Raw genomic sequence first — 27,041 nt, forward strand, 5'->3', positions numbered from 1 at the left:
AATTAAATCTACTCCCTTTAAAAACTCAATTTACACTACTTTAAGAGATAACCTCTTTTCAACCAACAAGCTGAAAGCTTGAAGCTTATACAAAACAAAACTGCTAAGAGAGAGCAACTGAAGAGGAATGTGATGTTATTTAAGAGTACAGCAAATATGTCATAGGTTTTTTTTAGTCATTCTGTCACTTTGACTTCCTTTGAAAGCCTTTCAGAGGGAGGCCATTGCTGACCCATACGAATGCAGCTGCATTGCCAATCTTACCTTCTTCTCTTACGTTATAGCCTGATCCACACAAGAGGATCAATACTACTCTACAGCAATTATAAATGTTGTAGCATTTTATGTAGTAATCCCACGGATATAAGTAAGACCAAAAAACTTATCATTACATATGCTTTTTGGTTATGTCAGCAATATTCCTAAGGTTGAATTATTCCTTTAGAATTTTATTTTTTTGTGTGTGAGGAAGATTGGTCCTAACATCTGTGCCAATATTCCTCTTTTTGCTTGAGGAAGAGGGTCCATGGGCTAACATCTGTGCCAGTCGTCCTCTATTTTGTATGTGAGCCGCCGCCACAGCATGGCTTGAGCAGTGTGGGTCCACGCCCAGGATCTGAACCTGTGAACCCTGGGCCGCTGAAGCAGTGTGTGTGAGCTTAACCACTACGCCACTGGGCCAGCTCCCCTTTAGATTTTTAAAGCTTTAAAGATTGAATGAAATAACATATTTTGTTAAAGAAGAAGAAGAGAAGCTGAGTATTTGGTCTTAATTTTGAAATCAGACAACCAACTCCTTCGGCATTTCAGTAGCACAATTTGTCTGAAATTGGTTGAAGTTGCTTGACCATTTTATCTTTTTTTTTTTTTTAATAAAGATTTTATTTTTTTCCTTTATCTCCCCAAAGCCCCCCGGTACATAGTTGTATATTCTTCGTTGTGGGTCCTTCTAGTTGTGGCACGTGGGACACTGCCTCAGCGTGGTTTGATGAGCGGTGCCTTGTCCGCACCCAGGATTCGAACCAATGAAACACTGGGCTGCCTGAAGTGGAGTGCGCGAACTTAACCACTTGGCCACGGGGCCAGCCCCTTGACCATTTTATCTTAAGAATACCATAAGAATGATGACAAGTCAATAAATCTGATATATTTGGCCAGTTGGTGTGCTCTTGCAACTTAAGGATATTCAATACACTTCCAAGGATCTGCAAAACAAATAACGTGTTCTAAAAGATTATACTTAATTAAAAAATCTTTTGATTTACCTTTATTTCTGCTCCTTTTGATTTTTTCTGCCAATCCCATACAGTAAGCATATGCTCATTGGAGTCATCGATAACACATAAATGAATACCTGAATCCTAAAGAAAAGTCAATTAAAGGCATTTTAAAATTCTTAGATGAGGCTCAGTTTCTAAGAATAAACACTGTATTTTAAAACTGCCAACATTAACTTAACTTAATCCAAAATCCTTTAAACTCATGATTCCTTGAAACATAATGAATATGCTATGTACTAAAACTGTATTTTCTTCAGAAATATAATAAAGATTCTTTTTAAAAAATATCTTCTATTTTTACTTTTTTCCTTAGGTTGATTTCCACTTGCCATCTAGCCAATTCTATGATTCAGAGATAGCGAATAATTCATTTTGAGGATACCCTAACCCCTTCTGCATCTTATGCTTCCTTCTTGCTGACTGTATTTAAAGTATTTTCCCTTGAGGTAGGCATGAAATGTACATAATTTCCTAACTTTGCTCCTGACTAAATTTTGACAGTTTGATGGAACAAGCTAAAATTAATTGCTATTTTCCTAATTGCCAATTTCAGTTTTCCATAATATACCCAAGATACATTAACATGAATAAACAAGATAAATAAAAGCATAATTAAACTTCTTTCTGTCTGTTTTCCCAAAACCATTTCAGTCACACAATTTAAGTCTCCAAGCTTAAGAAAAAGGACAATGGATGATATTAAAAAATTACTTTTTTCTAGTAGTATTTGTAGTGTATGTCTTACGATGTCTATGGAACAAAAAAATATTGTGGTGAAGAGTGGAGGGTACTGAGGAAGGGCAGAGCTTACTCTCTTCTCTTTATCTTTCTCTTAGTCTGTATTGGAATGATTAGCTAAACTAGGAAATGTTGTAGTATGAGGCAATCCAAGACAGTCTTAACACTGTAACCATGGTATCAACAAGATGACGACAGTTTCTGCTGTGGAAAGATGTTAGAGGGGAAAAAGGTAGTAAAAGCATTTCCTTTCTGTCCTCTTATCTCTTTTTTTAAATGCCTTTCTCCCAATTCATGACTCACTGGACCCCTTGACATTCAGTGCCTTCAAGCTGGCAGAGTTCCTAAATCCACTCAAATGTATCTTTCTGCCCTAAAAATGTTCTCCATGTCCCACAAAACTCCCATAATCCCAAATATAGCTACTGATAGCTAGGAACTGAAGAGACAATACAAATACATAAATATATTTTAAAAGTATGAACAAGGCCAAATAAAACCCAGACGGATCTTTATATCTGAAATTAAAAATTATGGATCCTAAAATGCAAAAGAGGTCTTCTGTATATCCTATAATAATTACACATAATTCAAGAATAAAGAGAATGTTTAAATGAGTAACATCTTGTTTTATTTTCCCCTCAGAATAAACCCTCAAGGCTTAGATAAGATGGCTAGACACTGAATTTTAAACTCATGTTGTTATCAATTCAGAACTAAGATAATTCATGATTTTAGTGAATACAAAGGTCTATTTCTTTTGCTCCAGCACGACACCAAGAAAAGCCAATATTTATGCAGAATTGGCCAAGTTTCATATATGTGAATTTTCTAAACAAAATAGATCTCCATGATTCAAGCTGAAGCAAAAGCACATCCTATTGCTTGTTTCAATTGCACTATGCTGTGTATGTATTCCTTTTACCATTTCCTCCTACTACACTGGAATCCTATTTCAGGACAGAACAAAATTAAGTTTAAATAAGTATAATATCCTGGATCCTATCTAAACCAAAGTACTTTAGTACTTAGGATAAAATGCTGGCCGCTGCTAAGCAATAGCTAACATCTTATTTTTCAATTTAGAGTTATCACTTTCTATGAACACATATACACAAAATTGAGCTCAACTTCTTTTCCACTTCTTAGCACAACTGTTCACTTCTTTAAAAATAATAACTTACTGCTTTTGAAAAATCCAGGGATCCTACTCCTCGCTCAAAAGTTCCAAGTCCAATAACTTGCAGTGTGGATAGACTAACTGAATCCCACACTCTGACATGGGGTTGCAGAGGCTGCAAAAACAAGAGGAAAAATGCAAGATAGCATGACCAACTGGAATTCAAGTGGATGCAAATAAATACCACTACCACACAGAAGAGTCTGTCATCTTTAAAAAGCAATAGGGATGGATAAATATCTAATTAAAAATAACTACTATTGGGACCAGTCTCATGGCTGAGTGATTAAAGTTCTCTGCGCTCTGCTTTGGTGCCTGGGGTTCACAGGTTCAGATCCCAGGTGTGAACCTACTCCACTCATCCGCCAGGCTGTGGAGTCATGCCACATATAAAGTAGAGGAAGGGGCTGGCCCCGTGGCTGAGTGGTTAAGTTCGTGTGCTCCGCTTCGGCAGCCCAGGGTTTCACCAGTTCGAATCCTAGGCACGGACATGGCACCACTCATCAAGCCATGCTGAGGCAGCGTCCCACATGCCACAACTAGAAGGACCCACAACTAAAAACACACAACTATGTACCAGAGAGGTTTGACGAGAAAAACGAAGAACAAAATCCTAAAAAGAAAAAAAAAAAAGTAGAGGAAGACTGGCACAGATGTTAGCTCAGGGCTAATCTTTCTCAAAAAAAAAAAAAAAAGAGGAGGATTAGCAACAGATATTAGCTCAGGGTGAATCCTCTTCACAAAGAAAAAAAAAATCGCTACTACATTTAGACATGCCCCCAAAGAATCTTCAGCAGGTATTTTCTTCTCATACCACGAAAATAAGGACATAATGACAGTGATAATAGTAGTAATGATTTGAGTATTTACTCTGTGCCATATAGTATTCTCAAGTACATCACATGTATTAATTTATTTAATCCTATGAGCTATATACTATTATAATTACCAGTTAACATATGAGGAAACTGAGATACAGAGATTTAAATAACTTGCCAAAAGTTATACAGCTATCGAAAGGTGGAGTTGGGATTCTAAGCCAGGCAAATTTGCTCTGGATACCCTGCTTTTTGCATTACCTTCATTCCTGGGAAAATAATACTTTACTTTAAAAAAGTCAGACTCCAGTAAATTACAAAGCAAACAGTCCTTAAATAGAATTTGGAACTGGAAGGGGTCTTAGAAGTCATCCAATATAACCCCTCCCATTCCTTTTCTTTAAAGAAACTGAAGCCAGAGAATGTCATAAGTACAGTCATACATATGTTAATCAGTCATCAGTAATATTTACTGTTGACCCTTACAAATAAGGAATTTGTTATGTAAGCCAATTTAACAATACTGAAGAGCAACTAAAATTTTTTAAGTGTTTATCAGTTCTAGGCATATATAAAATCAAGAGGTCCATCAATTTAGGGAAATTGCAGTACCTTCTGGCAAACATTAAGTTATTCTGTTTTTTTTTTAAAAAGTAAGTAGTTCATCAGCCTTCCTATTTTTACAAATAAATAGTTTTCTTAGGGAGAACACATTTTTTAGAAAAAAATATTTAAGTAGTATGATTCTCTCTTGGTTTTTGGAACGTTCTTACATTCTAATATTTTTTCCCCTGCTTATACTAGAAATCCCTTAGTAAATTTTTAAAGAGTAAAATAAGTAAGCTGTGGTTAAAATTACAAACAATTCCATTTTAATAGCAATATCACTAGGTACAGAATGCATAAAACTGTGCCACTCACCCTTCCATCTTTATCCACTCCAGCTATCTGTCCAGTTGCAATCCTAATTTTGTCAGGATGTATAGCAAGGCTAAAAATTGGTATTAACAACAATTTTATATACAGGAAATGTGAAACAGCAGAAATATGCCTTAGTATCAACAGTTTTCAAACAAATCATTTTTAATCATAAAAAACCTACTGTGATCAATTTGTTTTATTTTCTTCAGCAAATCAAATAAAAATCAATTATTTAAAAAACTTCTTTTCCAAGTTTTCAGCTGTACTTTTTCTTTCTTGTTTAAACTGAACAAATTAATGGAACACTAAATTTGAAGAAAATATTTCTTCACAATTATGACATGATAACAAATTTAACTGTTTTCATTTGTTCAATTTCCTCCCTACTCCTGCACGTAAGTATATTTACATGATTTTATCATAGTGAAGATGCAATATTTCATTGTGTAATTTTAATCTATTAAAATATAAGCATTTTTCCATTTTGCTACATAATCCTTATGCATATTATTGATTTAACAGCTCTTCTATAATTTCTGCTTTTCTACAAAGGCACATAGCAGTGAATACCTTCACACATAGTGCCTCCAACTTTTTAATTAGTTCTTAATCCTAAACTCTTATGAAGTCAAATTTGGGGCGAGGAACTTTTAAGTACAAACTGAAAACAGTGCAGCATATATGCCCTAATTGATCATGATAAACATATGAGTGACTAGCAAAATTTTTAAAAAAGACATCTTCATGTTCATTTCTAGAATCTTTCTACGTCTTGCAACCAAGGGGTAAGCTCAATTGGAAACACAAATTTTTTGTTCTTAGTATGTATTGCTCATTACTTTCCAGAAGAATAGTATCAGTTTAAATTGTCATAAGAAATAAAAGTTTTAAAAGTTTTACTACAACTTCCCAAAATTAAGAATTACATCTTTTAAAATGCCTTGATAAGTTGGTATAAATAGTATCTTGTCTTAATTTCTTCAATTACTAAGGAGGCTAGAGTTTATCAACATGTTTCTTTAATTCTATTTCCTTTTACTTAAATAGTTTATGTCCTTTATTGAGGTCAACTACGTTAAAAGTAACCAAAAATCTAGCACAGTAACATGTTGCCATATTTAATTCAGATCTTTTAAAACACATTTTAAAGAGTAAAATTTCTGGATTAGGTAATACATTTGCATGGTTCATGTATCAAAAGCTAAAAAAAGACACACTGAGAAAAGTTTCTTTCTACCCTGTCCCATCTGCTAAGATCTCATCTACCTCTCTACTATCCCACACCCTGCAACCCCAAATCAGGTAATCGTTGTAATCAGTTTCTTTTTATTAATAATTCTAGAACATTTTTATATATGTAGAAGCCAAGACACATATTTACTTTCCACCTCCTTTTTACACAAATGGTAGAACACTGCACACATTTTCCTATTCTTTGTACTTGGGAGCATATCTTAGGCATCTTTCCATATTAATACATACAGAACTTCCTCATTCTTTATAGCTGCATGGTAACCTATGGGCACACCACAACTTCACTAGTCCCCAACTAAAGGACACACAGACTTCTAATCTTTCCTATCACAAACAATGTTGTAATAAAGAGTTTGTACATAAACTATTCTTTGAGTGTTAAAGGCAATATTTTAGTATCTCTAAAAGTTTACCACTATCTATATAATATTCTAATAGTCATATATTAATTTTTTTCTAGATAAAGATACAGTTGCCAGAATAGTACAGACACAGAGAAGCTTTTAAATGTTGGAAAATAATGAATTTAAGCAATAAATGATTAAACTTAACCAAGAAGTAGCAAAACTGAGTAACTGTAAAACATGCCGAAGCATTTAAAAGTTCTCGTCTTTAGTTTGACATCTTATAGGATACTTATGATCCTTATTCAGCCATGATTTCTTTCTCCCAAAAAGAAAAGCATGAAGTTCAAAATTTATCTGCAGAGAATAAATCTTCAATAAATATTCAGTAACCAATAATTACTCTCAAAATCTGTACAAGTTCAGTGTGCCCACATATATTTGATACAACAGGCCAGAACAAAAGGACCATAAAGGATCTGAGAAAGAAGAGGTTCCAATCAAGATTTACAGGGAATATGCTGCTGACACCACACCAACCATTTGAGGCCTATAAGTCCTTTTTTCTTTTTAGAATATATTCTACAGAATGCCCATAATATCCTTAAGTTCTGAGCACTCCACAAGAAATCACTTCCAATAAAACCCAAATAAAAAAAAAAGAGAGTATGAAATCAAAAAAAGAACAAATGTTAAATGATACCAACCATTTCACACAGTCTGTATGACCCAGGTAGTGTCGTTGAGTTCTCTCCTCGTAATTAAATAGTACTACTACTGATGCTATGAAATACACTATTTCCCCGGTAGGAAGAAGGTAAACATTAGCTCGACAGTCCTTTCCTCGATAACCATATCTTAAAGAAAGAGTCAAGGTTTTTAATAAACATAATTTTCAAGGTGTTAAATTAACAATTTTTTCATGGCTTCTTAAAGGAATCAGGAAGGTATAATGAAAAAAGGACTGACTGGAACTAGAGAACTCAAATCCGGCCATTATCTCATGGGGAACCCTGAGTCTTTTATGAGCTTAAATCTTAGTTTCCTCATTCACCAGACAAATACATACTGAGTTCCTAATATGTGTCAGGCACAGAGCTGAACACATAGTTCTGAACAAAACAAATGTGGGGCCTGTGTCCCTGGAGCTTATGCTCTGGCAAAGATGACAAAAATAAATACCAAATATATCATTAGAAATTGTGGAAAGAAAAATAAAAGGATGGTAGGAGAAAGCATAAAAGAAAGATCTAATTTAAACAGAGAGACAAGAAAGGGATCAGAAGAAGGGCTATTTGAGGAACTGACATTTATGCTTGACCTAAATGATGAGTAAGAGAGAGCCAGACAGAGTTTGGTAGGCAAAGTGTCTGTTAAAAAGTTGTACAGAATTACAGGATTGGTGAGTTTTCCCAAGCTAACTTCTGCAGAAAGGAGGGAATGATTCAAGGGGTGGGGGAAGAGGGCATAGGAGAGTGGAAACAGAAGGCAGAGTTCAAACTATTAGCTCCTTTCTTCTTCAATGTTCTAAGAGAAGTGAGAATTTCTAAATGAAATTAGGAGAGCTGTTTTATATAGTCATTTTTTTAAAAGCATGGCTGTGACAAAGTTAATTTTGGAATTAGAAGCAACTTTGCTAATCTGGGGTCTTAATAACATAATCAACATTATTTCACAGGTTACAAAATGATTAACTGACGTTTTCTTATTTAATTCTTAAAACAGCTTGGTGAGGTAGGGGTTATTAACCTCTCTTCATATGTGAAGAAAGCAAGACTCATTGGGAGTAAGCGGCAGAGCCAAGACTCAAACACTAGTCTTCTGATTCCAGTTTGACGCCTTTTCTACCATACAAGTACCTGCATGATGTTCACAGAATACTGCTTGCCCTATCCAAAGATACTAATTTTGGTGGTTTTAAACTTGCTTTTAATAGTAAAAGGATTAGAGATGACATCTCTTTACTTTCTCAAGTGGTTGTTATGTTTATCACATTTACTTTTTTGGTAGAAAGAAAATTTTGATAGAGGTTAGGTAAACTAATTTTTTTTAAACTCAAGGCAAAGCAAACAAATTTGCTGTCATAGCAGAGAAGGATACACCCACTCCAGTTTGAGCTTCTCAGGAGGCAGTTCTGTTCTGATGTCATCATAGTTGTCAACATCAGAAGGAATGAACATTGTAATTGGCCGACCTCGCATAAACATTTTAATATATTCTCCTTCTGTTGAAACAAGACAAAAATTAAGTCAGACATATTTTCTGAATAATTATAGAAAAGTGGATTATTACGTGATACAATAAAAACAAGACAAAAGATAGCTACTTCAGAGCTTTATTCTCGGTATATATAATTGTTTCTGTACAAAGACCTAGTCCAAAACATTGTGGGGAAAAAACTATTGTTCATTTCCTTAAATGAGAATAACTATTTTCATAATTAGAATATAATTTATCTGTTTAAGTTGCCATATTTCAACAAGAAGGCCAGGAAAGTCAAAGTTGAAAAATGCAAAAGAAAATTTTATGATGGAAATTTCTGTGACAGTTGAAAAGAGGAGATTATCAGAGTAGACAACAACCATGCCTACCACACTACTTGATCATCCTACTGATGCTTAATGACATACAAAAAACATGGCCTCAGAATACACCACAAGGAGAGGAGTCAAACACCCTCGTAAGACAGGACGGGGAGAGAGACTGAGAGTTCTACTACACACGGCAGTGAGTAGAGCTGGGAGGGAAAGAGGACCAACTTCCGTCGCTTCACAACTGTGCCTATAAATCAGCGTTGAGTCTAAACAATGAATTCAACAATAACACACTAACATTTTTAAGACAGTGCTGGGAAACAGTTTTCTAATTAACAGCATAGGTTCCAAAATATCTTTTATTTATATAAAGCAATAATGTCTATAAGTTCTGCAATAGTTTAAATCTAAAAATCTTAAAAAGACAAGTCTAGAATCAATATTTGTGGTACACTTTTTACAAAAGGAAACAATACTTCACTTAGATGAGATTGTTTCTTATGCCTTTAAAAAACAAAAACACCCAATCTTGATCCCAGCATCCCAATGACCTACATACAGATAGGCTTAATAAATGTTGATGGTGATTGTGAAATGATTACAAAAGAACCTAAAAGGGAAGGAGAAAGTGAGAGACTGAGTACTAAAGCATAAGAAATGTCTAGCACTTGCCAACTTGTCTGGTATGATATGAAAATAGCATTAGAAACAGACTGAAAATGTGGTCATCAACCAGAAGCTGATACAACCTTAGGACCACTAATAATGACTAATTACTAAGAAGAGTACATAGTAACTGACTAATTGATATGATGCAAACCATGGAAGAGGAGGAAAGATAAATTACTCGCTGAATATCTGCAGGTATTTCTTTAAAGTCAGATTAAAAAATTGTGCTTGTTATTATGGGTGAGAAGTTCAAATTATTTGTATTATTATTATTCACAGTGTGCTTGGCCTCAGGGTCTGCTCTAAGAAGAGGCTAAGACCTCCCACGCCATGGTTTTAACACTACCTGACGTCTGTATTACTTCTGAATCTAAGAGTGGGCTCTGCTTCCTGATGATTTTTAACATAGCTGGACTTTGATGACAACTAAATGATTACCAGCTGCAACTATTTCCCTTCTGCAATCTTTATCTGTATCTCCTTGTCCCTTTTTTATATAGTTTACTTTCTTATAGATGTCAATTTGTTACACAATTTTCCCTCTAGTTGGGTCCCCCCCACCCCCACCCCTAGCAGAGGAAGGTTAGTCATGAGCTAACACCTGTGCCAATCGTCCTCTACTTTATATGTGGGTTAGTGCCACAGCATGGCTGACGAGTGCTGTAGGTCTGTGTCTGGGATCTGACTCATGAACCTGGGCCGCCGAAGCGGAGCATGCCAAACTTAACCACTATGCCATGGGGCTGGCCCCTAGTTGTTTTTTTTTTTTTAAGAATATAAATTCGCAAAGGCAGATATACTGTCCTTTGGAATTTCTCCCAGGATCTTTGATCAGAGGTGTATAATATAAATGCTTTCTGAATGAAAAAATAAAACATTTAATAGATGCTTCTATCACCACTTAGAAGAGACTGTATGTCCAGCAGAAGCAATGGGTCCGGGACAGTATCAAAGAAAAAGAACGTTCTCCTTTGCTACTAGAGATAGTGCAGAATACCGTATTGACTCCTTTATCGACTGTCAAGCAGCATGAGCAACTAAGTAAAAGCAAAGGAACTATCTATCTAGCGCTTGTCAACTTTTCTAATATAAGATAAAAATGGCAAGGCATGTTAGGATGGAAATGCTTTCCCTCACTGTAAACTGGGAGTATATATGTTGGAGGCCAAGTATACAAACTAGGCACTGCAAACAATTCCTGGGAGCGAGAGAGAGGCAATACATTATAGTGGAAAGAACAGGAGCTTTGGAAAAAGACTCAGTGGGATCTGAATCCAGCTGTACCCCTTACAAGCTGTGTGACTTTGGCCTCACTTTCCTAATACATAAAATGATAATACTACCTACCACTTGGAGTTATGATTGGTTAAATAAGATATCACACTATAAAGTATAATACGAGGTCCTTGACAAATATGTATTCCCCTTCCTTTGAGAAGGATTTGTGACCATTCTAAACACTACCTAGGAATTGCTTAAATACATGATTTAACACACTGTAATATCTCTTCATTAGTTTTAAAGTGACTGTCCACAGAACAGTAAGTATAGGCAAATAAGTTAGAATTCTGTTGATTCTATCACTTTAAAATAGGGATCACAAATTCAAACACCCACAGGCCGAGGCAGGAAATGCAAAATGAGAGCAGTGGGAGAATACAGGATGATTGAGGGTAGGGGCAAATGGCATATCCCATACCCCAGCTCAGGGAGGCAGCAGCTGGTCATCTCCACGAAAGATGTGGGCCCAGTGTTGTTAGATCTCATTTTTCAAAAGAAATAAGAAAGCTATAATTTACTGTGAAATCTCCCAATTTTTAAAGGTTTACTCCTTTGCCAAAAAGGGGAAAATACTATGTGAAAACACACCTTTGGCCTGCAGGCCACACAGGTCACTAGTTGGCAACCTCTTTTTTTTAAAGAAGACTGTCTTTACCCTGGGAATTAGGTAAAATACATAGATGAGGAAGAGCCTCTTTCCTCCTCAATCACTGTTGAGTCAAAGTCCTACTGCAAACTTCATCCTGAGACTATCAGTCTTCTTGATCTTACCGTCAAAGGACTGCACAATCAATTTGTTTCTTTTACCCCAATGCTATTTTCTGGCTCTCCCCACTGTAAACTATGATGGAAGTCAAGGAGAAGGGACAGGCAATGGGACTGGTCAAAGAAGAGTATGAAACCAGTAACATTAACACAAAGTTTGATGGTTCAGAAAAAGAATGTGAGGAAAAGAAATCATTAAACTCTCTATCTCCTGATAATTAGTAAACACAATATAGGGCTATCAGTATTTAATTATAAGGCTGCTGCTTACTGAAATGTGATTAATCTCAATATTTTATCTCCTATCTTGGCACCGTGAAAATTCCTGGGGCTGAGAGGGAGGCAATACAGTATAGTGGAGAGAACACAAGCTTTGTGATAAAGACAGACCTGGGTTTGAATCCTAGCTTTACCACTTACAAGCTTATGCTCAAACAAATAAAATTCTTAATTGAATCTCATCAATGACAGCTTAATTGTAAAAGGAGAAATTCTGTGGGATATTGTTGATAAAAACACCATAAAGGCCATTAGTTCATTTCTCTAGACACAAATAATGTTGGAACTGGAAGAATCTTAAAGCTCACCTAGTCCAACTCCCTACTTTTACAGAAGGGGAAACCAAGGCTCAGAGAGGTCAAATGAGCTTTCAGAGTGTGTTCCAAATTTCGTCCTGGGATAGGCTAGACGCTGGGACACATTTTCATTCTAAAACTATGTTCTAGAGCTGCACTAACCAAAAACGATAGCCGTTGGTTACTGAACACTTAGAATGTGACTAGTCTGAATCAAGACATGCTATAAACATAAAATACACACCAGATTTTGAAGACTTGGTAAGGAAAAAATAAGTAAATTATCTCATTAATGATTCTTATATTGACCACACATTGTAATAAAGTTCTGGATATAGTGGGTTAAATATATTAAATTTAATCTTACCTGTGTCTTTTTACTTTTTAAAATGTGGCTACTAGAACATTTTAAATCACATATATGTTATATATTATATTTCTACTGGACAGTACTATTCACAGAACAGTGTTGGGGTCCTCAGCCTAGTCCACAGCAGTCCAATGACCTGACAAGACATTTTACTTATAATCCAAATGGTACTAGCTTGACCTCTGGATTCCACCAGTAGGAAGTCAGAGACTACAACAGAAGAGACAGAAGATATTTCCACTCTATTATTTTTGGGAAGAGTGAATGCTGGGCAAAATTTGAAATACATGATGCTACATCTTCCTTTCTGTGTCCTTCTCACACACCTCCTAGCATTTCCTCTTCAGTCTCCTCAGGTTTTGTTAACTCTTCTACTTTAGCATCCCCCCAGGCTGTCCTATTCCCCAAAGTGCTCCAAATTGCAGAATGATCTTCATATTCCCTAATCCAAACATTTTGGGATAGTTATCTCAGGTGTTCTGAGAAAAGCTGCACTGCTGACATGATTCATACTGATGTAAATAACTGGTTGTTAAAGTTATTTATATTCTATTTAAGATGCTTATCAAAATTTATCAATCTTTCACAGATTGTGACAAAGTGAAAGGAAAAATTCAGGTAGAGGGGTGAAGACAGTTAGCACTGGGCACACTCTGCTCCAAGATCAGTTCCCCCAGTGCTTTTTTCCACAGCTTGCTCTATTTCTGGACTTAGAGATTTAAAAAGAAAAAAAAAAAATCTTTCAAAGCAATAGCAGAGCTTCAGAGGTTCCCTGGAATAGGACTGGATTTATTTGTATAATGTGTACTGCCTGCAGAAAGCCTTCTGAACTTCTAGAATGCTTACAGTTTAAAGCATCTTTCTCACAAAAGCTTCCACTTTAGGAATTCATTTTTATTTGTGTTTTACAATCTTTAGAACTGAAGTGCCCCCCAAAACTGGAATTTGAACTTTATATTTAACTAAAATGTAGCCCAGTGTGATGCTACCTAATTCCAGCAGACAGACAATTAAAGAATCTTTACTTAGCTTGAGGTTTTTTGCAGACAAACACTAACAGTTCTATTCCCCAAAACCTAAAGCTAAACAGTCAAGTAAACAAGATGCTAGAAATATTGACTACAATTTTATAGTAGAAAGTAACAAAGACCATTTTAGGTAGGCTAAAATCTTTTCTTAAAAACAATTTATTTCCAAACAAAAGATTTCAAGTCCCAGTTAATGACCCAGTTATATTGTAATAATAATTTAATATTTTAAAATTCCAATGAAACAATATAATCTGTAGGGATCTATGGACTTTGAACAAGGAACTTGATTTGTACTACCATAAAGTCTAAATTTCACCCCTTTTCAAAGCTCTAGATGTAAAAATAGTTAAATAATAAAATGAAGATTCCCAAATAAAAAACTAGGGAGGGTGAACTTAGAAGGATATAATCTCTCTTATTTCATAGATTTAAAAAATTCTTAGTTGTGATGCTTGTCAAATATTATGCAGTTAGTTTTACTGGCTAGGACAAGAACTCTGAAAAATCTGACTGAGTACTAAAATGCTACCTTTTCTTTGTTTTATAGGCAGAGTTCTACTGGCTGGTAAATTTTACTGAATTCTTAATTACATGGGGACGGGGCAAGGGTGCACAATGGAGATATAAAAGATGTGAGCCAAGCCCCTTAGGAGCTTAGAACAGAGACGCAACCAAGTGTTATGCTAATCAACTCTTATACTAATTACAGTAATAAGCCAACTTGCAGTTAACTACTTTTTTGAATCTAAACTTCCTTTAATTAGATTTCTCTTTGCTGGTTTGTTTACAACTGTGATTGTCACAAAATGACTTGAAAATATCAGATATGAGTGTTCGCTTAAGCATTTTACATTATTTTTACTGCCTGGAAAGGCTTTCTTTAGGAAAAGATGGGAAAGAAATCTATTCCAACAATGTAAGACACATAAAACTTCTAAAAGACTAGATATATTGCTGCAAACTTTGAAGCAAAATATGGTTGCATTTTAAAAACTCCCTCAAATCACTCATTTATATCCCCAGGAAAAGATATTGTAAGCAAATAAAAAAACCTCTCATTTTATCTCACTGTATCAAGTTGGATTCAATTTCTTAAAAATAAGAAATTCAAAAAAGAAACTTCACATGGCAAAATATTTATCCCTTTAGCTCTTTTTTTTTTTTTTGAGGAAGATTAGCCCTGAGCTAACTACCACCAATCTTCCTCTTTTTGCTGAGGAAGACCGGCCCTGAGCTAACGTCTGTGCCCATCCTCCTCTATTTTATACGTGGGAGACCTACCACAGTGTGGTTTTTGCCAAGTGGTGCCATGTCCACACCCGGGATCCAAAACGGCGAACCCCGGGCCGCTGAAGCAGAACGTGGGCACTTAACTGCTGCGCCACCTGGCAGGCCCCACCTCTAGCTCTTTCTCAATTAACTATAGTACGAAGAGAGTCAGGAGGGCCTAGGTAAACAATAAAAACTTGCATATGAAATTCAAATTTAACAGGATTAAGGAGAAGCTTCAACTTTATCTCGAATGTTTTATTTCTTAAAAAAAAAAAACTGAGGAAAATAAAGCAAAACGTAGAAATCTAATAAACCTGAGTGGTCAGTATATGGCTGCTTGCTATATTGTTTGCATACAATTTTAGAGAGATCAAAATATTTCACAATCTTTAAAAAGTTTAAAAAGCATTATTAAAGGAAATAATCAATAGGATATTTTTGGTGAAACTGTTCCTCAGAGAACCAACTATGAGTACAGTTCAGGAGTGTGGCATGTAATTTACTATGCCTTTTCTTCCAATCTTGGTATATGTCACTGATCAACTGTACCTCTTTTCTGCAAAACCTAATCACAAGTTTCAGAATTCTTTTCAAAGTGCTTCAGGGAAAGAGTAACAATTGCTAAGTGAGCAGCACAGCATGGAATCTAATCGCCATTACTAGACAGAATGAGTTTCTGACTATCACATCTCAGTTAACTGGCACGCTTGAGGAAAGGAGATTTTCTACTTAATTGCACTTCCTAGTTTAGATTTTTTTTTTTTTAACTTATGCCTATGGTTGTGAAACTGCAGTATGGGTGAAAAGTCTTTAACCGGAATAAGATAAATACGCACAAGACTAGGACGTTCTCTTGTGACTAGACATATTCTCCACGTCTAAAGAAGACAGTCAGGCTTCTTTCTGAGTTAAAAATAAGGAAAGAGGATGCTAAGAACACACCTTCTTAGAAGTTGGGATAGTTTGTATCAAAAAAAATTGGACAGCCTTTAAATATATTTTAATCTAGAAGACTGTTACCGACAATAACATCAAGAAATCAGATCTTGGGGGCCAGCCCAGTGGTGCAGTGGTTAAGTGCACACGTTCTGATTCAGCAGCCCAGGGTTTGCCAGTCCGGATCCCGGGTGCGGACATGGCACTGCATGGCAAGCCATGCTGTGGTAGGCATCCCACATAGAAAGCAGAGGAAGACAGGCATGGATGTTAGCTCAGGGCCAGTCTTCCTTAGCAAAAAAGGAGGAGGATTGGCAGCAGATGTTAGCTCAGGGTTCATCTTCCTCAAAAAAAAAAAAAAAAAGAAGTCAGATCTTTGATTCACAGGGCTTTAAAAAAGTCTCCAACAGAGAAAAGGGCCCCCTTTTTGGTCTCCTTTTAAAATAGAGACTACTTGGACAAAGCACAGACCTAGAGATCCAAGGAATGTTTATATAGCTTATTTAAAATGGGCCAATGTCTAAATTTTAAAAGTGAGTATATTTTTGGAAAATGCAGTATTTGGCTTCCTGCCCTTCCTGCTTATTCACAGTAAAACAGACTTAAAACTAGCACCCTTCTTCCTAAATTCTGGAACTGCAAAGTTCTGGATACCATCTCAATGACAGCAAGGAAAGATTCTATCTGCTGCTCAATTAAGGGCTTTTGACTTTTCTGGTTTGTTTCAAACTGTACACACTCTCAGCAGGTGACAACAAACACCCTCTCAGTAGGTAACACAATATACAGTAGGACACTGCTATCTTATACTCTTATAGGTAAATTTTAGCTATCCTATCAGATACAATGCTCAGTTTACACAGGTGTGATCAGGTTTTAGGACAGAACATGCCTAGAACCAACAGGTCAAAAAACAACACAAGTCTCTGAACAAAAGCCCTGCATTCAAATTCTTTAAAAGGAAGTTAGTGGAGATGGGGACTTGCCCTCCATTTTCTATTTGCTACAAGAACGAACTTCCAAAAAGTTATTAAAAATGAGACCCTTAGTGACGTATAGTCTAAGCCTACCTAAATGTGAGGAAACAAGGCCCAAGGTCTCAGAGACACAGGAAAAATTTATTATCACATGAACAATGTTTCATTTTTTCCATAATTTCCTTTGGCAAGTAGAATTTTGAGCTTCTCCTCAACCTATGCTCATAATTTTAGTCATTGTAGGATTCTGATTCTTTAAATCTCTGTGATACAGGTCATTTCAGCCCAGCTAGGTCTCATGCTTTACTACTCTTACGCTCTTTCCACTAAACCACTTTGCTTCCCTTTCCTAAATGAGGTGTCTAATGGAGCTTCTGTTGCTTAGAATGAATCCATATTTTATAAATGTCATGTTAACAAATACAAAATTGTATGCACACTATGATCAACGACCTCCTTGCTGTTAATAACACAGCAAGAAAGCTCTTGCCTCGGGGCTTATGTTCTTCCAGTTATCTCTGCTCACGAAATTCTTTTCTCCAGTTATCTACATATTTCCCCCACTTCTGTCAGGTGGCTCAAATGTCACTTTATCAGAAATGTCTTCTCTAACCACTCTACATAAAATAGCAATTCTCTACTCTCCTTACTCTTTCCTAATATGTATTACCTCCTGATATATTAAATATTTATTACCTGTTTCTTATATGTAGAACGTAAGTTTCCGAGTCCAGACATTGTAACTGCTGTACCTCTGAGTGCCTAGGACAGCGCCTGACAAAACCAGCACTCAACACATATTTGTTAAATGAATTAATATTTCAAATGTGTATGTGATAAAGAACAATATAGAAACATATCAGAACTGTAATAGATGCTAAAATAACAAGATTATTCAGGTGTTTTTTTACCTTTCTCCAATTTTGTAAATGAGTTTATATTACATATTTTAAAATTATTTGAACTGTTTGGCTACAACAAATTACCAAAGGATTTTAGACAGTATGTATTTCAAAACGCCTTTTAAAGTATTTTTCACCTGAAGCCATTTTTAGACAGGTAGTTAGTAAGAAATAGTTGATTACTTCTCGATTTTCTAAGGTATTATAGTAACTGTCTTCCATCTAAATACACCTGTAGTTAGGATATTACCACATTGATTTGGTAGTTAAACAAAAAAGAATCTAATCTTAAAGCAGTGAGGTAGCCCTGTAAGAGGAAGTAAGAGTGTGATTTGGTGATTGATGAGTTCTTTTCCTCAATTAAGCAGATGTCTCTCCAGTAGGCATCTGAGTCATTCAGGTTCTCAACATGACCAGATAATTAATTATATGCTAATTCTAAACAGCAGAAGTTTAAGATGCTACAAGAGAAAAATGATTTAAGATTACTGAAGCCTGAAAAAAACAGTAACATGCAATAATTTGAGGACATTCAGGTTCTGCTCTGGAAATGAGGACATGTGACACATTTTCCATATTTAAAAAACGTAATATACTTGAGAACTATTATAAGGATGAGGTTATAGTTCCCCAAGTTAGCTCAAAAAACTTTCTAATCAGTAACTTATCAAATGAATAGTATTATATTGAAACCTAACTGCTATATTTAACAATAAATAGTTCTACAGGAAAATTTATTCATGGTTTAACTTGATACGCTAAGTCTTTATTTCTCTTGCGGTGGGAGCAGAATCCAACAGAACTAGAGAGAAGATTAATGAAAAGGGGTTTAGGCTTCAGGAATTTGAGTAGAGATAAAGATCTAAGTCAGTGAGAGCCTCATTTTAGTGGTATAACCTATCCTTCCTCCCACATCTAGCCTCAGAGATTGCCTTGTGGACATCCCATTCCTAATGCTTTCAACCAGGCTTCCATCTGCCTAACTGCTATTCAGAATATGCAGTTTCACACCTCTTCTACTCTGCTGTGCCAGAAGGACATAGGCCTTCCAGGTAAAGTTTTCTCTGCTATCATTCACCAAAATGTACCAAATGTAAATAGGCTGCTTCCCAAATCAAAGCAGATGGCTTGGAGCAAGTCACACTTGCCATTGTCAGTAAAGTGGTAGAGAAATTAATGTCATATTTTTAAAAGATTGTCCAAAAATGAAAGATGTTTTGGATTAATATCTACAGTATAAGAAATTGTGTTGTAAATATGCTATGCAAAACGAATGCCAAACTTTTAAAATAGATCCGCAACTTATATCAAACGAAGATCATCCATTTAATGGTCTTTCCATCTTACTCTACACATTTGAGTGCAAAGTTTTACTGTTAACCAAAATCTGTTTGGTACTACGTGCCAAGTACTATGTTTAAACACTTTATTATTATGTTTAATTTTTATAATAACCTTTTGAGAGTTTACTATTGTCTCAATTATAGATGAGAAAACAAAGACTTAAAAGAAGGTGAAGTAACCTGTTTAAGGTCACATAGCTAAGTAAATGGTGAACCCAGTCTCTGGACTCCAAAATACGCATGATTTAAACATCTATACTATGTTGCTTGATACACATCCGTACAAGTAGACTGTCTTATACACAAGCATAACTCTCCAAAACCAAACTCCTATTCTTTTCCACACATCTACTGCTTCTCAAATGTTCCTTAGTTTAGTAGATGCCTCTTATCTAGTTGCTCAAGCTAGCCTTCATAGATTCCCTTTGTTTCTTATCTCCTATACTCTACCTGTAATCTCCTAACCCATCTAGAATCCACCTCCTTCTTTGTACAGGCTCTGCATCAGTTTCAGTCAGGCCTGAACTACACAACAGGCTGAAGCACAATTCTCCTTGAAAATACACTCTAGTGATAGAGTCTATACTCCAGATAGGATACAGCTGATTAAAGTGGCAAAGGAATAAACTCAAATTCCAAAAATAAGGCTTAATGCAAGCAACATTTGACATTATTAAATTCCAACATCTGGGACAATCTTTTTGAGTTCAAATTCTTGTAAAAGAATTTAACTTATTTTTCTATTATCTTTTCCAGCTTTTCATTCCATCCTTCTTCCCAGACGCTGGCTAAAATTTATTTACTTGCTTACCTGAATGGTTTTGAAAACTGTCACCAACACAAACCACTCACTTATTATACACTAATCTTAAGATCCTTTTTCCTTCTGAAGAACACACCACAACATGAGAAAGAGGCACACAGCCCTTTCTCATTTACCCTACAAGGATTTTATAAAATGAGCTCTTTAGCAAAACATGTAATAATAGCACCATTTTTATAGTTAGAGTGTTTTCTATTTTTAAAGTACTTTCATATATAATATTTCATCCTTCAGCAGTCATGTGAAGTAAGCTTTATAGTTATTATTCTCAGATTAGAAAACTACTCCAAGTCATTGTCATCCTGCCCAGGTCACAAGGCTATTATGCAGGAGAACCAGGACCACTATACACAGATTTCATTCACTGCTCTTTTCACTATATACCACTACCTCAATTTTCAAAAATGTTTTGATGTATAATATGAATTGTCTCTGTAAATAAAATTTCATTTTATTCCTTAAAGTATTTCAATCATTACTTAATCTATACTTAATTATAAAGGAGAAAGTAAGATCTAACTAAAGGAGAAGCATGTCAGCAAAAATCAACTTCATTTAGAATTTCTATATAAAAACAAATGATCCAAAGAAGATTACAAATAAATATTTCTTTTCTTATTAGAACCAAAGAAAGTAAAAATTCATAGGAATTAAGTTAAATCTCTAACAAAAACTTTAACTACATTGTAGCTGATTAATGTACTAGCCCAGAAAATGAAGATAACTGTGACACATAGCAATGAGCTGTAACAAGCATGCATAGAAGGGACATGCTCTCATTTAGAACAGCATGCTTCCAGTAAATCTGCAGGCAATCTAAGGAGAATGTAAAACTGATGTATAAAACTTACCTACTTTGTAATTAAATTAAATACACATTTACAGAAAGTCTGCTCTCCTTTTTTGGTCAGAACAAGCCAACAACAGCAAGTAGCTAGAAATTACAATTAATATAAAAAAATTTAAGAGGAAATGGATTTGCTAGACTCATTATGTTTTCAGTCTTAGCTTCAGGAAATGAGTGATTATTTGCAATGAAGTTGGCAAGACAGGAAATTGAGTTAAAATTTATCAATCTCTTAAATGGCTTTTCTGAGTACAACTTCCATTTTTTTTAAGACGCGGGAAAATTCCCTTTAGTATTTTATAGTACCTCTTTGCAATGCTATATTTATTTCTACTATTGATCTTGAATATCTCTAGATCTCACAGAAATAAGATGGACTTTTAGAAAAGTAGTTGGATTCTCTAGTTCAAATAACCATATTTCCTTTATTATGAGGAAAGTCAGGCAGTATAAATAATGAAAAGCCAAATAAGAGATCCAGGAAGAAATTAACTTAGAAGATGGCTAACTGTGTAGCTTATTCTTACCTTGGCTGTTTTTTTCACGGGTTGACATTTTTGCTGGTTGAGACAAAAATGACATTATCTTACAATAAAAATTGGACATTTTCTTAAATGACTACAATAACGCACTTCTCTGATTACTATGAACTAATAAAGTACACTGAATGAAAATAAGTCAAGTCTTATCAATTAGCAAAAATTTAACTGATGTAGAAAAGCAAGATAAATTTTTTTTTAAAAAGGATTTTTAATTTACCTTGGTTGATGATGACATCTTTATGCCTACAAAAGGAATTCAAAGACATTTATTTTATAACTATTTGGCTGACCATAAGAATCACCTGAAGAAACTGTAAAAGCTTCAATGCCTAGACCACACCCCAGATAAATCTCTACAAGTGAAATTCAGGCATCAATATTTTTAAAAGTTTCTCACTGGTCTCAAATACTAATAATATATACTGTTTTATAAAACAACGAATATTCCATAAGATCACCTAAATTGTGAAAACATAGAAAGAACTTATGAACAATACTCAAATTTTACGAGATTATTGAGATTTATTATTTGAGTTGGGGAGCATTAACAGGAAGACATAGCACACTTTTAGAACACGTAAGAAAAAAATACACTTGGAAGAAAAAAAGAAATAATATAGATTTTTTAAAAAAATGATTCAAACCAGGCACATAATTGTACACATGCAAACATGACAGTCACAGAATTATTAATTTTCAGATATAAGTGAGAAAGTGTAATACTTACTTGTCTGTATTTTTTATAACTTTTGATATTAATTTTGATGTTGAAACTGCCCTCAATAATTTATTACGACTATCATCTGAATTTTCCCACGAATTATGTGACTTTTCAGCTGTTGGTTGTCGTTTTATGCTGGAAGAAACATATTAATTTCTTAGAGAAAAATTCTATGAGTAGCAATGACATGTAATTGACAGTTTAAATAGAACACAAAAGCAGCAATTAACATTTCCTTAAAGCTAATTCAGAAAAGAGAAGAAAGGATTAGTTGAAAGGTTCTGCTTGGATGAGTGAAGGAGTTAAACAAGGCAATTAGCAAGTCTATTTTATAATTTTCATTATTGTTCAGAAGATTCACTAGAAAAAATATTACCTGATTTAAAAAAACCCGTGTACCTTTTGTTAGTAGAAACTCATTTGCTTAAATCTCTGAGTAATAATATTTCTCATAATTTGTGACATTGTGTGAATTTATGGAAAAACCTGTACTGTTTCATAGTCATTACAAGGCTGCTATTTTCATTTTTAACGTCCTCATGTAATTAAATTGTATGTGGTACAAACAACAATTTCTAAATAAACTGTGGGACTAAAAGTAAAACTCTTGTTTATATCTTTTAGAGACAATTCTACCCATGTCAGAAATAAACATGATTTAACACAAAAGGGTTGTATTATCAACACTGAATCCATATACTGATAACTGAAATTTTTTGATTTATAAATGATTTCTGGGCTGCATTGCTAACTATCCTACAACTCATCCAGCCTTCAATACTTCTTGCAATAGCATATCCAAAGAGCAATTTAGAATGGCAAGCACATTTCCAGGAGACCTTAAGAAGCTGAAAAAAAGATCTGGGACAAAGAAGATACCAAGTCAAGTCAGAACCTTAAAGAGATTGATTATGAAAAAGCAATCTTTAATCACACACAATCCAAAGTTGCGTAACATTAATAAGCTATATCCAAAGAAAATTCCACGTGAGACCAGGCAGAAGAACTATAAACCATTTAGATAGCATAAGAATCTGCATGAGACACACAGACAAAGCCTTTTTAAAATGTTAAACATGCATCAGTCAAGTGAAGGATATTTTGTTTTCCCAAATTTCTATTAGAGATTTGAGGCAAAATATTAAACTGATCAAATAAAAATATATTCTAAATCTTTTAGGAATGGTTGTCATTTATTTTACTAAAATCCTAGCCAGTTCTGGGAATGGTTTAATATTTTCCTAAGATTTCCAAGCAGAAATATGGTGATAAAATATATCTACTCCTAATCATAAAGCTTGAATCAGAATTTCTAAAGCAGGAAAATTTCATGAAGTTTGTCTAAATATTCAATTACAAGGCAGCTGCAGCTTTGAACTCCCAGCATGCAGGTTTAGATCCCCAATTTAGGCTCACACACATTGTTAGAATGTTTCTCCCTTCTCCCTCTCTCATAACTTTAAAATATTAATTATTACAGACACAGAGAGAAGCCCTCAAGCAAGCCTTTAGTATAGAAAAGACCAGGTGAAATGGATTCATTTCTCTAGTCAAGCAAGAACTTATCCTCCCAAAACCCCAAACTGAAACTTGAGATGCAGTCACAATGATGAGCCATTTGTTGAGAAGGGCCCTTGCAAGCTGAAGGTTGTAATGATGCCAAAATATGGTGAGGATAATGACATGTGGCAATTTTCTATCCATGGCTATAAATTTATGCATAGTTATATAATAAATTTAAAAATATTCTATAATTTTATTATAAAAATACTGTTTTGGTTTTAGAGTAGGTTATTTCTGCCTTCCTTTCATCAAGTTGTTCATAACATTTTTTTCCCAGTTTTAACTGAGAAATTTTGACCTTAAATCTTCATTCCCCAATGTGGTAAAATACAAATTATAGCAAGAAAGAAGGGGGAAAAAAGCCACTAGACTTTTCTGTTGGAATCCATGAACAGCCAACTTTTTCTCAGTCACAGAATTTAGGTATCATTACAACCATTCCCTAGCTCTGTACTTGGGGACAGTTAAAACCTTTTGGTGGGAGTAGAATTCTTGCTTTCTTGAGTTTGTCTGTGTATTTGGAGAGGCTGTGAAGAGGGCTGGGGAGAAGGTGATGCTCGTATTTGTGGACTTTGATCATTAGAATGAGAATCCTCTTTTTTTTCTCTCTGTCCTTGTGGTTTTTCTTTCTTTTTTTCTGTACCACTGTAAAATAAAGTATAACATGGAACAACACATATTTACACAAATAAAAAAGATATCAAACGATGGAAAAAGTGATTATTATATAACTCAAAATCCTAAATCATATGTCTAATACAATTTACACTGCTTTCACTCAATAATAAAAATATTTCTTTCAAATTTGGAAACTATTAAAAGCTTCAGTGAAGAATTGATAAGGATTCTAAGACAATATATCCTATGAAGATTGTCCCTCTGGACCAAAATGGCCCTAATGCATTATGCCATTTTAGGGGACTGTTCTGTCGAAGCTCTCTTCATGGACTTCAACTTACCCAAACCAGAACGTTAGTGACACCTTCTATCACCTCTGTAAAACATACTGGTTGACACCCAAGGCACACTAAATGCTTGTTGTTTAGTAGGTTATTCTGGAGTTCCCATTTCTTCTGTGTACTTCTGCTCCCACCAGCTGAGTTTTAAACTTATCAAGAGTCAACTGTGTTTTTTCCCAAACCTGTTTATACCAGTTGTGCTTGTTACTTTAATTACGTAAGTTAATTAAATATAATGAAATTGACAAAATATACATAGAAAAGAAAAGTGTAATTTCTATGAAAACTAAATTGAATGCTCTGGAAAGATTCCATAAAAATGAGTTACTAGGGGCCAGTCCCATGGCATAGTGGTTGGGGTTCAGCATGCTCTACTTTGGTGGCGTGGGTTCGAGGGTCTGCATCCCAGGTGCAGACCTACACTATTCATCAGCCATGCTGTGGCAGCGACTCACATATAAAGTGGAAGAAGACTGGCACAGATGTTAGTTCAGGGCTAATCTTCCTCAAACAAAAAAAAAAGAGGAAGATTGGAAACAGATGTTAGCTCAGGGCTAATCTTCATCAGGGGAAAAAAAATGAGTTACTTAAAAAAACTGCTGTTAAATTTTGTCTAGGTGAGACAATTATAAAAGGTTGAGGGAAAAATCATAGAAAAAGAGATGGGTTCTAATTCATATTGTTTTGCAAGAGTTTTCAATTTTTTACTGTCTTAAAAAGTGAAATTAAAAATTATAAAAAATAATTTATGAGTGTATTTTATGCAAGAGTGTCAGCAAAGAATCCAATCAGAGATGCATAACTTAGAAAGAAAGGGGGTGGGAGGCTTGGCCTTTCACAATAAAATTGACAAATGAATATATGTGAATATATTTTAAATGAAAATATTTGAGATATTTGTGTATAAATTCTTGTGATTCCACACTTTGACTTCTGATTAATGAAGCACCTGCCATTCCCAATCACACTGGATAAGAGTCCTTATATTGCACAAACACTTTTGACAATATTACAAAGCAGATGGAATCAAGCCTTGAATTCCAGGGTTAAAAAGGTAGAAAACCATCAAATGTCTACACTTCTTGATCAAAGGACATTTTGCAACCTGACTATAAGGTGCATAATCTACAAGAAAATATGTTTAAAAACATCTGAAACAAATATACACAGTATATAATTTGTCACATTATAATAGTTAAAATGTTAAAATATAATTTTGACAGTGACATTTCTTAATCTGATTCAATTCTGATACTGACTTCAGACTGGCCACTGACTGTCTACTTTATGTTCAATTTTTAAAGTATGTGCTGAAGAAATACAACTCTACCTCAAAAATATAAAATACTAACTTTGAAATTTAAAACTGAGTTAGAAATTACTTCTTTCTTCTTGGTCTTCAAACTATCCTGAATACATAAACCACTAGTCTTATGTGGGCCCAGTACAACCTAAAAGAGATTCTCCTCCTGGGTTATTTAAAAGCAAAATACAGTCCCTGCATCAAAAGTAACCACCTCAGCTGATCTTCGATTGCTGAGTCACTATCATGCATTAACACTGATCACTCCACAGAACTACAGCTATCTGAGAAAAATGGCTGAATTCAAACTATTACTGGATACAACAAAGAAGTTTATTAAAAAATGTATTAAAGGGGCCAGCCCTGTGGCCCAGTGGTTAAGTTCATGTGCTCTGCTGCGGCAGCCCAGGGTTTCACCGGTTCGAATCCTGGGCATGGACATGGCACCGCTCATCAGGCCATGCTGAGGCAGCAGCCCATATGCCACAACCGGAAGGACCCACAACTAAGAATATGTAACTATGTACCGGGGAGCTTTGGGGAGAAAAAGGAAAAAAAATAAAATTAAAAAAAAAAAGCTGTATTAAAAAATTCCACTGTTTGTTTTCTTATAATTTTCCCTCTTCTGCTGAAAGTGGAGCACAGGTAATAAATTTTGGTATGCTTTGGAGGAGGAAGTCTAGACTCTGTAATGACAATGACTTCAAAGACTGAATTCTAGGGGCTGGCCCCATTGCCTAGTGGTTAAGTTGGGTGCACTCCACTTCAATGGCCTAGGTTCGGTTCACGGCACAGACCTACACCACTGGTCAGTGGCCATACTGTGGCAGCGACCCACATACAAAATAAGGAAGACTGGCACAGATGTTAGCTCAGGGCTAATCCTCCTCAAGAAAAAAGGAAGACTGGTGACAGATGTTAGCTCAGGGCAAATCTTCCTCAGGAAAAAAGGAAAAAGACTGAATTCTAGATGGGGCTTTTAAAAGGCCTAAAGATCTTGTCATTTCTTCACCATTCTTGTAGCCAAATGTCTGGTTAACAATCGTAAATCCACATTGATGAATATTTCATTCACTGGCATTAGTTTACTGAG

At 35.0% G+C, this 27,041-nt stretch overlaps 1 protein-coding gene across 14 annotated transcripts in view; it reads right to left on the bottom strand.

The window, feature by feature from the left end:
• The window catches only part of EML4 (EMAP like 4), a 157,701-nt gene that overhangs the window by 45,822 nt on the left and 84,838 nt on the right, over positions 1-27,041 (bottom strand). For 4 of the 14 annotated variants that reach the window (XM_005600026.4, XM_070236397.1, XM_070236398.1 and 1 more), the window contains 9 exons: positions 24,158-24,331; positions 22,130-22,258; positions 21,620-21,645; positions 21,388-21,420; positions 8,636-8,759; positions 7,243-7,392; positions 4,938-5,007; positions 3,203-3,313; positions 1,266-1,361 (listed from right to left, as the gene is read on the bottom strand). In XM_005600026.4, coding sequence (XP_005600083.2) covers positions 1,266-1,361; positions 3,203-3,313; positions 4,938-5,007; positions 7,243-7,392; positions 8,636-8,759; positions 21,388-21,420; positions 21,620-21,645; positions 22,130-22,258; positions 24,158-24,331 — 913 coding nt within the window. Of the gene's footprint in view, positions 1-1,265; positions 1,362-3,202; positions 3,314-4,937; positions 5,008-7,242; positions 7,393-8,635; positions 8,760-17,641; positions 21,446-21,619; positions 21,646-22,125; positions 22,259-24,157; positions 24,332-27,041 lie in introns of all 14 variants that reach the window. The other 10 variants (XM_070236394.1, XM_023619168.2, XM_070236393.1 and 7 more) reach the window with 6 other exon arrangements.

This window comes from Equus caballus, chromosome 15 (assembly GCF_041296265.1).
Source record: "Equus caballus isolate H_3958 breed thoroughbred chromosome 15, TB-T2T, whole genome shotgun sequence".
Lineage (NCBI taxonomy): Eukaryota > Metazoa > Chordata > Mammalia > Perissodactyla > Equidae > Equus > Equus caballus.